The following is a 16,119-nucleotide window of genomic DNA, read 5'->3' on the forward strand; positions in this document are numbered from 1 at the left end:
AGATAACATGATATTTTTAGTGAATTTTAAATTGTCTTTCTAAATGTTTCGTTAGCATGTTCTAATGTACTGTTAAATGTGGTTAAGTCACCATGTTTCTTACTGTATTCACGGAGACAAAGCCGTGCTATTTTCATTTTTAAACACTTGAGTCTGTATAATGCATAAACACAACTTCATTCTTTATAAATCTCTCCAACAATGTAGCATTAGCCGTAGCCACAGAGCATTGCCTCAAATTCACTCAGAATAAAACGTTAACATCCAAATAAATACTTTACTCACATAATCGAAGCATGCATACAGCATGCATGACAAACTTGTAAAACCATTTGAGGGTTATATTAGCTGTGTGAACTTTGTAAATGCACTGTAATATAGTCGAGAGCTCGTTCGGCAGGGAGCGTGAGCATTTAAAGGGGCAGCGTCGAGTGTAAATCAGTGCATAGTTCCATGAGCCCCAAAATGAGTTAAAAAAATTAATTTAAAAAAATCATGGGTATTTTGAGCTGAAAGCCTGGCAGACACTTATGAAACCTTGATTTATATTACATCTTTGAAAAAGCATTCTTGGGCACCTTTAAAATATTCTCCTGCTAACAGCATCACTGGAAATTAACTCATTTTTGGCAAATCCCACTTACAACTATCACACAGTGTCAATTTTATTTTTATTTGTGAAATATTTGAAAAAATTAGTTGTGTTTTCCTTTTTATGTAGGATTTTAATATTTATTCTTTCTGTTTAAATCAAGGTTAGTCATTAATACTTACAATTCTTCTCTGTTTAGCTGGAATCATCATGGAGGGGGTGGATCATTGTATTTTCTCCAAGAAACGGTAAGTTATCTGCATTGTCTTAGTTGCTCTTTGCTTTCTAGGCTGTTGTTCTTGCACTCTTATATTGGCTAATAACAGTGTTCTGCATTCAGATTTATAAAACGGTTGGTTTCACACACATTTTTCATGGGAAATAGAGACGACTTTGAGGTTAAGGTTTAATATATACCCAGCTGTTTATTCATGCGCATGCAGACAATCACCAGACTTTTTTATTGCAGCTCAAAACATGAGTATTCAGAAAAGTTGGCGACTCTTCCCTGGTGTAGAACTAGATTACCCATAATCCTGAAGAGAACTCCACCTTTCAAAAAAGTCACTGCTTCCATGAAGCATTGCGAATGACATAATTGAGTCAGTATCCCTCTGTTCTCATGCTGTGAATATTTAGTTGTTCACTTTAATTGACAACTTGCTTTCTGTTTTTTGTTGTTGTTGTTGTTGTTGCTGCGGTTTCCATTGGTAACATTTTCATATATGGTTTTAGCAACCAGATGCATTTACACTTGTCCAGTTTAGTTGGAAGCGTCTCAGACCAACTGGTTTGAGTGATTGGATTTAAATCTGTCTTACCTTCAGTTGTGTTCGAAAACTACTGTATACCCTCATTCACTATTCCCTACATTACTCCACTAATATTGTTGACTTCAAGGAGTGGATGAAAACAAGTCAGCTTCATACTTGTATATTTGCCTATACCTGAATATTCTGCAGTGAAATGTGTTGTTTTCATAATCGGTTACTAAGGGTCTGTTTATACATGTATAAACCTTAATTAAACAATTTAACAATCGTAAAAAGCAAACTTAGATATTACACTGTTTTTTTTGATGGGATAGCTATCTGATTTATTAAAACTGTTCCATTTACACTTGGCCACATAAACGTGTCTCCGCAAAAGGAATATAAATCCGATCTTCAATTCCCACGCTGTTTGCAAATTTAATGTTCACATCAGCGACAGCACCAGATATGAGCTGCATTTTATTTATCATCAGAGTGATTTATCTCAGAATTGGTTGTTTTGGTTGATGGCTTTTATTAAAAAAAAAAAAAAAAAAAAAAAGTTTAAATCCATTTTGGGTTAATGCTGAAAAAGTGGACAGTCAATCTTTTGAGCAGGTAATTAAGCAAATATATATGTCAACCATATATCAAACCACAAAATGCTTCATTGTGTTCCCATGAAAAATTCTTGTGTAAATGTCTTAAATTTTGCAACCTTTAAAGCTGATAGCCTTTACGGGAAGCTTTGTGTTTGTGTTTTTTAGTTGTTGGGCTGCTGCTGTTGTTTGTTCTTATTTTTTTTTGGTGGAAGGATTTTCTATGGAAGCTTGTTTCCGTCCGAGTTAATTGCGACTTTTCTCACAATTCTGACTTATTTTTCACAATTGCAATTCATTGTATAGTTCTTACATTGTTGTTGTTGTTTTTTTCTTAGAAATGTCAGTTTATATTACTATTTAGAGAAGAAAAGTCAGATTTGCAAATTTATATCTGGAGTCAGAATTGTTTATCAAGTTTCAAGTTTATCTCGCAATTCTGACTTTATAATTCGCAATTGAATCTCACAATTCTGAGATGGCTGCAGGATATATTGACTTTTTTCCCTCACTGTTGCATGTTACTGAGAAAAAATGTCAGAATTGTAAGATAAAATGGCGGAGTTGCCTTTTTTTTTCTTTTTTTTTAAAATTCCATGGCAGAAACAAGCTTCAAAGCATTTTCTGTGTTTGAATATGGGGGTCTTGCAAGTTGGTGCTGGATTTAAGTTTAATATACCCAGCTATTTAGTCATGCACATGCAGACAATTTCTGCACTTTTGGATTGCAGGTCAAAACATGACGATTTTAAAATGGTGGAGGCAAATGAAAATCAGGAAATTCCAAATGAAAATAAAGTGTTATAACACCCTCACACACATGGTAAGGACAATGGGAACTATGTAACTTTCTCTTTAATGTGTTTCTCCTTGTTACCTCAACATGAGTGGACAGCCAAAGTTTCTGGACATCAGTGTGGTTGTATTTTGGGATGGATGCAGAAGTCTTAATAATTTGAGAACAAGCCAATTAAGAGTATTTGTGGAGGAAGTTTTGAAAGTTCTTCCTCATGAGCATGAATTTAGCAAATCCATACCTGATTACGCATGCTGTTATTTATTCATCAACAGGCCTAAGTATCTTCTGGACACTCTGTATATAGTCTCTGATAGCTTTTTAACTGGGGCTTACAAGTTTAATACCTTAAAAATATATATTATAATATCACTTATAGTGCATTCTTTGTTCTTATTTGTCTTGAGCACATTAAAAGCATGCATTATTCTGTCACTTTTTGTAAATTACTCTATTATATTGTTTTACAGCGATACTTTCAAGAAGTAATTTCATGAAGTTGTCGTGAGGAAAAATCCAAGTGAAGCATCCTGCAAATGTATATCATTTATACAAGCACTTCTCAGAATCCTTCGAGAGGCTGACTGATTTCTCGCAACAGATTCCTCCAGAATCGCACGTTTTGAAGAACCAAGCTCAATTTGATTATTCTCATTTCTAGCAGTTGCTAACTTCACCCCAGTCTGTGTTCTGATTCTCTGAAACAGATCTGTCTTTAGAAAATTCAGGTTGATTTCACTTTTATAAAGTGTTTGCTTGTCATTTGCTTGTTAACTACTAACTTTATTTTTAAAACTGTTGATACAGTGACCACTCTTCACTTAATGGTGTTTGTTACTCTTCAAATTGCACTGGATGTCCCTAATATTGTTGAGGGCTACATTTAGCATAAATTATTTAAAAACAAGAAAAAAAGATGAATGTGATTTGTGAAGCCAAATCAAAAGCCAAAACAAACAAAGACGCTTAAGGCTTTGTTTTACATTAGCTCTCACTTTTCATTTGGATAAAATGGCAATTGTGTATGTGTTAACCTTCTAGCAAATTAACAGCAGAAAGTGATTTGCAGTGCAGATTTTAAATTGAGAGATTAGGTCAATCTTGCTGAAGAACATAATGTGCCTTTTCATTTTCTTAGGGTTTTTGTTCAGTAGCACTGTGTTGTGCAGAATCTGTGCAGGTTCAAATTTAATTACAAATGCTTTGTTATTAGTCTCGATTAGACTCTAAATGATATAATGAAGATAAAAAGAGATTTCTGCAGTGTTTAATGTCATTTACTTTTATCTGTGTTTTATTTATAATTATATAATTGTCCAAAATACTCAAGGCCCAAATACTTACAAATGCTTAATTCTTTAATTTGAGTGTTGGTCTTTTTTGGGGGGAAAGCAAGCATTTTGAATGGTTTTGGATTGTTGTTGAGCAAAAGCATAAATAAACAAGAAATTGATTGCTTTAGAATGTTTTCATTTCTTCACACTGTAAATATTGAACTATTTCTGATGAAAAATAAGTAAAATTATTTCCTCCAAAGGAAGTGGGCTGTTTAACTAGTGTTTTTCTACTGGTAATTTAAGATTTTATTGTAGCGATTGCCCGTTTTGTAATGTCATGGTTCTGCCTAATTTGTTCTTTTAAGCCAGGAATGTACAGGCATAGCTCTTTCATATTACAAATGCTGAAACGCAAAAGTTGTAATCAAATATAAATCCATCTTTTCTGTGTCTTGCAATTCTGTTTATCACTGCGCCATCTGGAGGCCTGGATGGTCTCAAAATAAAAGCTCCACAATAAAACAGAAGACTTGGGTTCAACTTTATTTGAGATTAATGCTTGAGTAACTCCAGAATGTCTGATTTTGACATGTGTAATGTTGTGAAATTAGATTTTGCATGACCAGTTGCTTACTGGGTAAGTTTTGTTGCAAAATTCAACCAGCATAACACAACAGTTGCTTCTGTATTACACACGACTGCCAATAAATGCTCAGATTCAGTCAACGTATTCAATGTTTTGTAGTAGTTTAATCATTTAGCTAGAGACAAGGATATAACATGTTTATAACATGTTGCACCCCTCTGACAGCAAATCTGGTGAAAAAAAACACATTTTAATTCATATCTCCAGAATATTCAATCTCTGCATGTTTCACAACAATGCCCAGCAAAACAAATACTAAACATGAATCCCACTGGACTGTACCCAAACATATTAGCATATCTTAACATACAGCCAATGAGCTTATAAACTAGTAGTAACTTTAAATTTACATCCAGTTGCACAGGCTAAAGCAAAATTCTGAGACAGTATATTGTATTAAACCTTTTAATTTCTACATAACTTTAGCCATCTTATACATTTCAAACATTGTATTCATTGAAAATACATGAATATTGGGTACTTTTGGCACTTTTATTGGTTAGTCTGTCAGTCAATAAAATAATTTCACTTAATGGCTTGTTTTTATTTAGCACTTTTCATTTTCCATTCAGGGGCCAGTTCACCTTAGGCACTTCAATTGAATATTTGGTATAATTCAATATTGGCAAATCTTAAATGTACAACTACACAAAACATATACAAATCTAATACAAGGTGAGAAATAAACCAGTTTTAAAAGTTGAGATAAACAGTAGTCCTAAAGATAACAGTGCAAGTTTTGTGTAAAAAATGTAATTGCATTCACTGGTTTAACACTAGACAGAGAAACGTGCACTGAAATGTGAAACCTTGATAAGACTTTACAAAATGGTCAATTTATCAAAATTAGTTAATGCATTAAGTATCAACTAAAGTGAATGAACAATACAGCATTTAATCTAACTCAGGAAGACACAAAATTTGCAGGGCTGGTGGTACGCCAAGACAGGTTTGAGAACCACTGATCTAGATCAATCAACAATTTTATATTTATAAATTAATGTTAATCCATGTTCACTCATAATGGAAAGTTAATTTTTACAACTTTAAATTTTTATATATACCACATTAGAAATTAACATTAAAAATGTTTTAATTGTTATTTCATGTTAGCTCCAAGCTAAAGGGATAGTTCACCCAAAAATGAAAATTCTATCATCATTAATTACCTACCTTCAAGTTGTTCAAAATCTGTATAATTTTCTTTGTTCTGTTGAACACAAAGGAAGATATTTTGAAGAATGTGTTAAACTGAACAGTTTTGGGGGGACCATTGACTTCCATAGTAGTTTATTTCCTACTATGGAAGTCAATGATGCCCCAAAGTGGCCTGGTTACAAACTTTCTTCAAAATATCTTCCTTTGTGTTCAACAGAACAAAGAAAATTATACAGATTTTGAACAACTTGAGTAAATGATGATAGAATTTTCATTTTTGGGTGAACTATCCCTTTAATGTTATGAACCTTGTTGTAAAGTATTATCAACGTTTTAATGTAATAATTAAAATGTAATGTAAAGGAGATTTCAGCACTTTCTACAAGACACCAAAATAAATTTGAAAAAAAAAAAAAATGTTTTGCCTCTGAATATATTATACTTACTCTTAAAAACATTCAAATACTCATGCTAGATCCGGAAATTCCTGATTGACACCCACATTAAGGGTTGGATGTTTTCGACATACGTACATTTTTTTTACAGTTTGACAACATCACAGGTTTTTTTTTTTTTTTTTGCTCATTCACTCTGAGGCACTGAAATCGCTGGGCCTTTTGGATCGTCAAAGCGGTCCATTGTGCGAAGCTGCATGATCATGTGCAGGCCATAGGTAAGAATGAGCACCATGAGCAGAGAGGTCAGCAGCCCCATCCAAATCCCCGGAGTGAAGAACCCTGCACAATCGCTGGCATATGAGAACACTTCACCAGTAAGGTTGAAGGCTTGGATCTGTTGGAAACAAATGACACATAAATCAGCTGTGGAGTCTTTTTTTACACTACAATTACTCATTTTCACATGACATCACATCCTTATAGGAATGCCCACCTGGAGGGCAAAACAAGGCTTTCCTCCATTGCCTGCCAGTCATTTTTACCTGGTTTGTTCTAAGTACCAGTGTAGTGAGAAATTAAAGGATTAGTTCACTTTCAAATGAAAATTACCACAAGCTTTACTCACCCTCAAGCCATTCTAGGTGTATATGACTTTGATCTTTCAGATGAACACAATCTGAGAAATATTAATAAATAAGCTTTATAATGGCATTGAGTGGGATCAATGAGTATGAGCTGAAGAAAGTGTCTCCATCCACATCCATCCATCATAAACGTATTACACACGGCTCCGGGGGGTTAATAAAGACCTTCTGAAGCAAAACGATGCATTTGTGTAAAAAAAATATCCATATTTAAGTTATGAAGTAAAATATCTAGCTTCCGCCAGACCGCCTTCTGTTTTCAAGTTACGAAGAAAGTGTAAACTGGCGTTGTGTCAGTTACATTTTCCGTAAGTTGAATAGGGAAGGCGTAGGATGTAGCGTAAGCTTTTTGAACTGCTAGAGTTTTACACTTTCTTCGTAAGTAGAACTTAATTTTTTTTTGTACACAAATGCATTGCATCAGAAGGCCTTTATTTAAGGGTTAGTTCACCCAAAAATGAAAATTATGTCATTAATGACTCATGTCGTTCCAAACCCGTAAGACCTCCGTTCATCTTCGGAACACAGTTTAAGATATTTTAGATTTAGTCCGAGAGCTTTCTGTCCCTCCAATGAAAATGTATGTACGGTAGACTGTCCATGTCCAGAAAGGTAATAAAAACATCATCAAAGTAGTCCATGTGACATCAGTGGGTTAGTTAGAATTTTTTGAAGCATCGAAAATACATTTTGGTCCAAAAATAACAAAAACTTTATTTAGCATTGTATTCTCTTCCGGGTCTGTTGTCAATCTGTGTTCACAACTCCGCTTCTTCTTCTTCCCCGTTTTACGGCGGTTGGCATCCAGCTTATTGGTACATAACCCCCCCCTTCTGCTCCAGAGTGTGGTTCACGACTCCGCAGTGACGCTGTTGACGTAAGACGCTGCTGACGTGTTATCTAGTGCACCAGAGCTTCGTTTACAGTCTGAGGGAGACGCACGCTGTATTCAAGCTATTCTACATTGTTTGTATTTTGGTATTGCTATATTTTTTAAAATGGTACGTAAGTGTGCATGTCGCGGATGTCCTAATCGCCAAAAACAACCACGGCGACGTAAAAGTGCATTATCAACGCCAACAGATGAAAGGATTCACTTTTACTCTTTCCCGGTAAACGATCCAGAGCGACTAAAGCTATGGCTGCTATGTGTTCAGCAAGATGTTGATTTACCTCTTCAAATCGTCCGTCTACTGACATTGTGCAGTGAGCATTTGATGTCTTACGTCAGCAGTGTCACTGCGGAGTCGTGAACACGGATTGACAACAGACCCGGAAGAGAAGACAATGCTGAATAAAGTCGTAGTTTTTGTTATTTTTGGACCAAAATGTATTTTAGATGCTTCAAAAAATTCTAACTAACCCACTGATGTCACATGGACTACTTTGATGATGTTTTTATGACCTTTCTGGACATGGACAGTCTACCGTACATACACTTTCAATGGAGGGACAGAAAGCTCTCGGACTAAATCTAAAATATCTTAAACTGTGTTCCGAAGATGAACAGGTCTTATGGGTTTGGAACGACATGAGGGTGAGTCATTAATGACAATTTTTTTGACATTTTTGGGTGAACTAACCCTTTAAAGGGATAGTTCACCCAAAAATGAAAATTTGATGTTTATCTGCTTACCCTCAGGGCATCCAAGATGTAGGTGACTTTGTTTCTTCAGTAGAACACAAATGATGATTTTTAACTCCAACCGTTGCCGTCTGTCAGTCAAATAATGCTAGTGGATGGGAACTTCTACTATAAGAGTAAATAAAACTTGCACAGACAAATCCAAATTAAACCCTGCCGCTCGTGACGACACATTGATGTCCTAAGACACGAAACGATCGGTTTGTGCGAGAAACCGAACAGTATTTATATCATTTTTTACCTCTAACACACCACTATGTCCAACTGCCTTCAGCATTCGCTTAGTGAGGTCTGATCGCGCTCTGACAGCGGAAGTGATGTCTAGCACTCATTGAAGTATAAGCGCGAGACATCACTGCCGTTGTCAGAGCGCGATCAGACCTCACTAAGCGAGTGCTGAACGCAGTTGGACATAGTGGTGTATTAGAGGTAAAAAATGATATAAATACTGTTCGGTTTCTCCCACAAACCGATCGTTTCGTGTCTTAGGACATCAATGTGTCGTCACGAGCGGCAGGGTTTAATTTGGACTTCTCTATGCAAGTTTTATTTACTCTTATAGTAGAAGTTCCCATCCACTAGCATTATTTGACTGACAGACATCGACGGTTGGAGTTAAAAATCATCATTTGTGTTCTACTGAAGAAACAAAGTCACCTACATCTTGGATGCGCTGGGGGTAAGCAGATGAACATCAAATTTTCATTTTTGGGTGAACTATCCCTTTAACCCCCGGAGCCATGTGGAATACGTTTATGATGGATGGATGTGGATGAAGACACTTTCTTCAGCTCATACTCGTTTGGTAACGCTGCCATTATAAAGCGCGGATGCATTCAGGACATTTATTAATATATCTCCGATTGTGTTCATCAGAAAGAAGAAAATCATATGCACCTTGGATGGCTTGAGGGTGAGTAAAGCCTGGGCTAATTTTCATTTGAAAGTGAACTAATCCTTTAAAAGATCACTTTAAATATACACCTTATTTAATGTGCATACTATTGTACAGGTGAGCAGATGAATCCAGAATATAAACGCAAAGCGCAGTTTCTCATTAACCATGTAGCACGTTATGTGCATATTCTGAGTTCATCTGCTCGCCTATATAAAGTATCCATCATCAATAAGGTGTTTTACTTAATTTGATCTTTTAATAACACTGCATTAAGGTACTTTAAGGCTTTTCCACATTAAGTATTTTAGAATATCCCACTGGTTTTACTGATTGAAATACTGCAGCAAATGTTGTATATGGTGCCCAAAACTTGCACTGTGTTGACATTTTCGTATTTCTTCATTTGAGAGGTGACCTAAATACCGGTGGCTTGAAACAAATGTAAAATTGAGAGGCTTGTGCTGCAGTTCTATGGATGTTTTACCCTCTAGGTCTCCATGCCAGTCATGTGACTGAAAACTATGAGTAGTACCTGAAAATCAGTGAAGATCAGCTTCCATTGGTTAGCGTTGTCGCTAGCATTGTAAGGCACCAGCAGTGGGCTCTGAACGCTGCTTACGCTCTGGCAATGGAAAGAATACTCTGCAGGAGCATAGATACCCCTACTGCCGTTAAAGACCGCCCTCTGCCCGTCATACTCCAGCACAACCTCCTCCATGACGGACCAGTCGCGAGCAGACACAGGAAAGAAGATCTTGTGCATAGAGAAGCTTTAGGGAAGTATTAAAAATGTATGTAAAATTATTGTTCTTGTTTTTTTCTCTTCAAGACAGAATGCACATCATATCCAATAATGACAGAGAATCCTGTTCATCAAAACCACAAATGATGCATGTCAGTGATGGATTACGTGTTAAATACTCACATAAGCTGAAGGGATTTAAAACCCAGAACGTTTTGGAAATTCAGGACAAGTCTGAAAAACAAATATAATCAAATATTTTATACTTTCAATATATAATGTATGAATAATGCTGAAATGTATACCGATTTCTGCTTGAAAATGCTTCTGACCTTGACAGTGTTTCATTGCAAACTGAACCAGTTGTGGTAGCAGAACCATTAAAAACGTATATTCCCAAATCAACTTCGTTAGTAGAGTAGCTGGTGAGGAGAGTGTCAGCCCACATCATGATACAGGGATGCCCTGTTGAGCTGTTGACGACAACTGGGGGTTTCACAGACGGACTCGGTGGTGTCTGAAGTAGCGATCGGCCCACAGAACTTCCTGCCATTACTGGGGTATCTTCAATGACCTATAGAAGAAGGATAAATTACAGTGTGTCAAATGAAGAGGAACCAAAGGGCTTTTCAAACTGCGTTTAACCCTGGGATATCATTGTTCTAAACCCCAGGTAAAGGAACACTTCACACTTACAATTTAGAGAAAGTTAGCACAGCTTTTTCCCCGGGGTTTCATAAAAATTAGAGTGACAATTAGAAGAGACCACTTCATTCTTACTTTTATAGTCAGAATAGTCCATTCAGGATAAACTTGATAGTACATTCGGCAATATTATGAGGAATGTGCAATCCTATAGCCTTTATGTAACCGTATTGTGTGCTGCATTCGTCATTAACGCAGTGTACAGTGTGAAACGACAGTTTATGAATACCCAGGATTAATTGGCAACCCTGGGTAAATCATGAGCAGTGTGAAACGTGAAGCAAGATAACCCAGGATTCTGTTTACCCAGGGTTTACAATGACCCAAGTCTAATTATTTCAAGTGTGAGAGAACAAATAGACAATGTGTAGTAAATACTAACTTTGTCCTTGTGATGTTCCTCATTTGGATAAAAGTGTCTGTGAAATTAATTAATTTAAATGTAATGTAAAGGTGATGACTTACTCTAGAGGGCTTGAGGCCGGTGTATACAGCAGTATAAGGCACGTCCTGAGATTTGAACATGTCAAGGACCTTTCCAATGATCTCATCTAACAAGAAAATAAATCTTACATACTATAGAACAGCAATAGTAATAAACACATGGCATCAAATTAGAATTAAAAAATAAAAAGCAATACATTATCATTATATTACAATCATTACCAAAAAAAGAAACATAACTACTCACCATTTTTCAAAAGCAATTCCCTTGATTGTGCCCTGACATTCAAATAAAGCAAAGTCAGTGTTATTTTAGTATTCTTTATCTACTATTATATTATTTATTAAGATTTGAAATAGCTTTTATTTTAATATTTTTAATTTTAGGTTAGGGTTAAATTGTAGTAATTTTGTTATGTGCTTTTGTCATTTTTCTTATATTAACAGTATATATATATATATATATATATATATATATATATATATATATATATATATATATATATATATATATATATATATATATATATATATATATATATATATATATATATACACAGTACAGTCCAAAAGTTTGGAACCACTAAGATTTTTAATGTTTTTAAAAGAAGTTTCGTCTGCTCACCAAGGCTACATTTATTTAATTAAAAATACAGTAAAAACAGTAATATTGTGAAATATTATTACAATTTAAAATAACCGTTTTCTATTTGAATATATTTCACAAAGTAATTTATTCCTGTGATGGCAAAGCTGAATTTTCAGCATCATTACTCCAGTCTTCAGTGTCACATGATCCTTCAGAAATCATTCTAATATGCTGATCTGCTGCTCAAGAAACATTTAATGTGTACAATTGTACAAAATATTTGTGTATATATATTTTTTTTCAGGATTATTTGATGAATAGAAAGTTCAAAAGAACAGTGTTTATCTGAAATCTAATCTGTTGTAACATTATAAATGTCTTTACTGCCACTTTTGATTGATTTAATGCATCCTTGCTGAATAAAAGTATTCATTTCTTTAATTTCTTTTCAAAAAAATAAAAATAAAAATTCTTACTGACCCCAAACTTTTGAACGGTAGTGTATAATGCTACAGAAGCGTTGTATTTCAGATAAATGCTGTTCTTTTGAACTTTCTATTCATCAAGGAATCCTGAAAAAAAAAGTACACAACTGTTTTCAACATTGAAAATAATCATACATGTTTATTGAGCAGCAAATCAGCATATTAGAATGATTTCTGAAGGATCATGTGACACTGAAGACTGGAGTAACGATGCTGAAAATTCAGCTTTGCATCACAGGAATAAATTACTTTGTCAAATATTAAATAGTACACAGTTATTTTAAATTGTAATAATATTTCACAATATTACTGTTTTTTACTGTATTTTTAATTAAATAAATGCAGCCTTGGTGAGCAGACGAAACTTCTTTTAAAAACATTAAAAATCTTAGTGGTTCCAAACTTTTGGACTGTACTGTATATTATATATATATATTATTTTAGTTTTCATCTTATTTTAAGTTAGTTGCCAAAGCAACATTTAAATTAACAGTTTAAGTTTTTAATCCAATATTTGTAATTTATTTTATTTCAGTTTTATTTTAACTACATTGTTTTTAGTATTAGTTAATAACAAAACTGCAAACAGAAAAAAGAAGAGAAGTTAACATTATTGAAATTCAGAGTGCCTTGCAAAAGCATTCAAACATTAACCAATTCCTTCATTTTACTGAAATTTTGTGCCATGTTTGTTTTGTTTCAAAGCTCTGAAACACAAAATCAATTTGGAGTGAAATTGTATAATATAAGAAAATATTCTTTGAAAAAGATGGAAAATGCTGTTAATATTTAGTGCCTGTGTTGCACAAGGTTGAAAAACATTTAAGTGTTTTAGCATTACAGAACATCTTACCCAGCAGTGTAAGGGAGATGGACAGCAAGCAGTGAAGGCTGTGCGGTATTCAGCTTCATATCCTTTAGGGTGCTTGGGTTGATGTGAACCGCTGGGATACCCAGCTCTTCCTGGAAGAGTTCCAGGACTGAATCCGATGCAGACCAGTCCAGGGCTGGCAACACCAGAGGACTGGATGATGACTGAAGTGCTGACTTGAGTACCAAGAAAGAAAAGTTGATAAGAATGTTAGAGGAAAATCTAGCTTTGATATCCTTCGAGGATTAAAATAAATAAAGAGCACACTCACCTCTACGTTTAAAAAGACACTGTCTTGCTTGTTCCCAAACACTCCACCGTACATGGTGAAGTCATCTATACTTAACTATATAGTGGGGAGAGCAGGCAAAAAGAGTCAGTTGTTACATTGCATAAATGTATTCAATTGTAGTATTATATATACTATTATACTATTTATTCATATTTTGAATGTAATTTTTCTATTTTAATTTTTCGTTTTAATTTTAGTTTCAGTTTTAGTAATTTTGTTATGTGGTTTCATCATTTTGGTTACACTTTATTTAACATTATGTGTACTTACAGTGTACTTACCCAAGTAAGTACTGTAACATAAGGTAACTACATGGGTTAAGGCTAGGTTTATGGGTAGGTTCAGAGTTTGTACCTAGTTATAACCCAGTTATTGTAATTGCTGTAAATACATAGTATGTACATGTGGAACAGGGATGTAAAATAGGTTTTAATATTTTAAAAATGTTATAAAAAGTTTTAAATATAGCTTTAATTTACTTTTATTTTAGTTTTAGTACTTTTAGGATTTAAAGGAAAATTAAAAATGTCTTTATTCAATAATATTTTGATAATATAGTCAGTGCACATATATCTGTCAGTGCACAAATGATCATAATTGTACTGCAATGAAATACTGGCATGTCCAGGGGAAGATGGATGGGGAAGTAAGACTGTGGCTCAAAGTCACACTACACTGACAAGTCCAGTAGCTCTGAGAGTAAAAATATCAGTATTAGAGGAGGACGCTGCTATTACACAATGTAAAATACATTGCTACTACATTGACCACACTGTAAACTGTTTTTATATTTCACTTTATCAGCTTCTCACAAATACAGGCTTTACTAAAGGTCCGTACCAATGTTTAAAATGTACTTTTTCATTAATATGTGGAATTAGGAGGCATTTAAGGGGCATTTTTCTCTTTATGAGGCCATTTTCCTAACATACAGCGCATAATATCATATATTTCAAACAACTGAAATGGTCATAACGTGATAATACTGTATTATAAGTCTAAATAGCAGATAAAAACACAAGAATCAATGCACTAGGGTGGCATTATTTGCCCCCACATTTTAAACATATGAAGTCTTTTTACCTTATCCTGTAAGAAGAGCAGCACGTTGTGAGGAGCAGTGGACAAGGCAGATTTCAGATAAGACACCAGCTGCCCACCAGACACAGCCTGACCAGCTGCTGGTTGAGCCAGATGTGGCATACTGTAGCTGTATTGACAAAAATATCATTCAGTTTGCAAACCTCCTCAACAGAAACAGGATGACTTGAAACTTTTATCAACAGTAATCAACCTCTACCAAGCGCTTTCTAATTTATAGACAGTTTACCAAGTCACTGTTAGCTGATTCAGCTGCCTGAACATATATGAAAGGCACAGCAGTGTTCTGAAGTACTAGTGAAATCAACATTTAAGAGACAAACATGTCACGTACCCATCACTGGTCCACATGAGCAGAGGCACTTGAGCATAACAGCTACAAATCGAGAATATAAATAATAAAACTGAAGTGGAGGCCATTGTCGACAGACTACTACGCCGCACTCCTACTTCCGTCATTATTCAGGAGAGTCACGTGAATGGCAGAGCGCTGATGATCATGTGACTGTTTTTTTCCCTCTTCTATCATGTGATTCTCTTCTGACTCGATTCGTTCTCGTCCATTGAGCAGCGCGCAGGCGCAAGATGCAGCGTCGCTTCTCTGAAGATCATATGAATAAACTATGTTTTCATTATTCGCAAGGGAAACGTTTTTGGAAAGGAAAAAGATTTAAACCGCTGTACAACATCGTTGATTTAAAACTCTACCATAATTATAACGATATAGTTTTTATTACATAGTACTACAAACGTTTAAAAATGACATTTTAGTTCTAGTTATCTGTCTGTCTGTCTATCTATCTATCTATTTGTTTGTCTATCTATCTATCTGTCTGTCTGTCTGTCTATCTATCTATCTATTTGTTTGTCTATCTATCTATCTATCTGTCTGTCTGTCTTTCTATCTGTCTGTTTGTCTGTCTGTCTATCTATTGTCTGTCTATCTATCTGTCTATCTATCTATCTATTTATATCTGTCTATCTATCTATCTATCTATCTATCTATCTATGTCTGTCTGTCTATCTATATCTGTTTGTCTGTCTATCTGTCTATCTATCTGTCTGTCTGTCTGTCTGTCTATCTATTTGTTTGTCTGTCTGTCTGTCTGTCTATCTATCTGTCTGTCTATCTATTGTCTATCTATCTGTCTATCTATCTATCTATCTATATCTGTCTGTCTGTCTATCTATCTATCTGTCTGTCTGTCTATCTATATCTGTTTGTCTGTCTATCTGTCTATCTATCTGTCTGTCTATCTATCTATCTATTTGTTTGTCTGTCTGTCTATCTGTTTGTCTGTCTGTCTATCTATCTATCTATCTATCTGTTTGCCTGTCTGTCTGTCTATCTATCTATATATCTGTCTGTCTGTCTGTCTGTCTATCTATCTATCTATCTATCTATCTTTCTATCTATATGTCTATTTGCCTGTCTATCTATCTATCTATCTATCTATCTATCTATCTATCTATCTATCTGTCTGT

The 16,119-nt window shown here is 34.8% G+C and overlaps 2 protein-coding genes across 2 annotated transcripts in view; one reads left to right on the forward strand and one right to left on the reverse strand.

Moving 5' to 3' along the window:
- Nucleotides 1-4,543, forward strand: part of LOC125260747 (sushi, von Willebrand factor type A, EGF and pentraxin domain-containing protein 1-like) — a 41,944-nt gene extending 37,401 nt beyond the window's left edge. The window contains exons 23-25 of the mRNA XM_048179245.1: nt 792-840; nt 2,675-2,766; nt 3,210-4,543. Coding sequence (XP_048035202.1) covers nt 792-840; nt 2,675-2,750 — 125 coding nt within the window. The 3' untranslated portion in view covers nt 2,751-2,766; nt 3,210-4,543. The remainder of the gene's footprint in view (nt 1-791; nt 841-2,674; nt 2,767-3,209) is intronic.
- Nucleotides 4,544-6,259: 1,716 nt separating this feature from the next.
- Nucleotides 6,260-15,129, reverse strand: atp6ap1b (ATPase H+ transporting accessory protein 1b). Its single transcript, XM_048177400.1, has 10 exons — nt 14,969-15,129; nt 14,617-14,743; nt 13,513-13,587; nt 13,224-13,417; nt 11,544-11,575; nt 11,318-11,403; nt 10,480-10,721; nt 10,331-10,381; nt 9,938-10,175; nt 6,260-6,612 (listed from the first exon to the last, which is right to left on the reverse strand). The coding sequence occupies exons 1-10, from the start codon at nt 15,091-15,093 to the stop codon at nt 6,403-6,405; spliced, it is 1,380 nt and encodes a 459-aa protein (XP_048033357.1). The 5' UTR covers nt 15,094-15,129; the 3' UTR covers nt 6,260-6,402.
- Nucleotides 15,130-16,119: the final 990 nt, after the last annotated feature.

This window comes from Megalobrama amblycephala, linkage group LG24 (genome assembly GCF_018812025.1).
Source record: "Megalobrama amblycephala isolate DHTTF-2021 linkage group LG24, ASM1881202v1, whole genome shotgun sequence".
Taxonomy (NCBI): domain Eukaryota; kingdom Metazoa; phylum Chordata; class Actinopteri; order Cypriniformes; family Xenocyprididae; genus Megalobrama; species Megalobrama amblycephala.

What these genes read in the sequence shown, in the direction of transcription:
- atp6ap1b (XM_048177400.1), bottom strand. Translation starts at nt 15,093, where the DNA reads ATGACGGAAGTAGGAGTGCGGCGTAGTAGTCTGTCGACAATGGCCTCC. An exon ending in GTGTCTTTTTAAACGTAGAG is followed by an intron (nt 13,418 to 13,512) that starts GTGAGTGTGCTC and finishes TTGGTACTCAAG; the next exon opens with TCAGCACTTCAGTCATCATC. An exon ending in GGAATTGCTTTTGAAAAATG is followed by an intron (nt 11,404 to 11,543) that starts GTGAGTAGTTAT and finishes TTTTCTTGTTAG; the next exon opens with ATGAGATCATTGGAAAGGTC.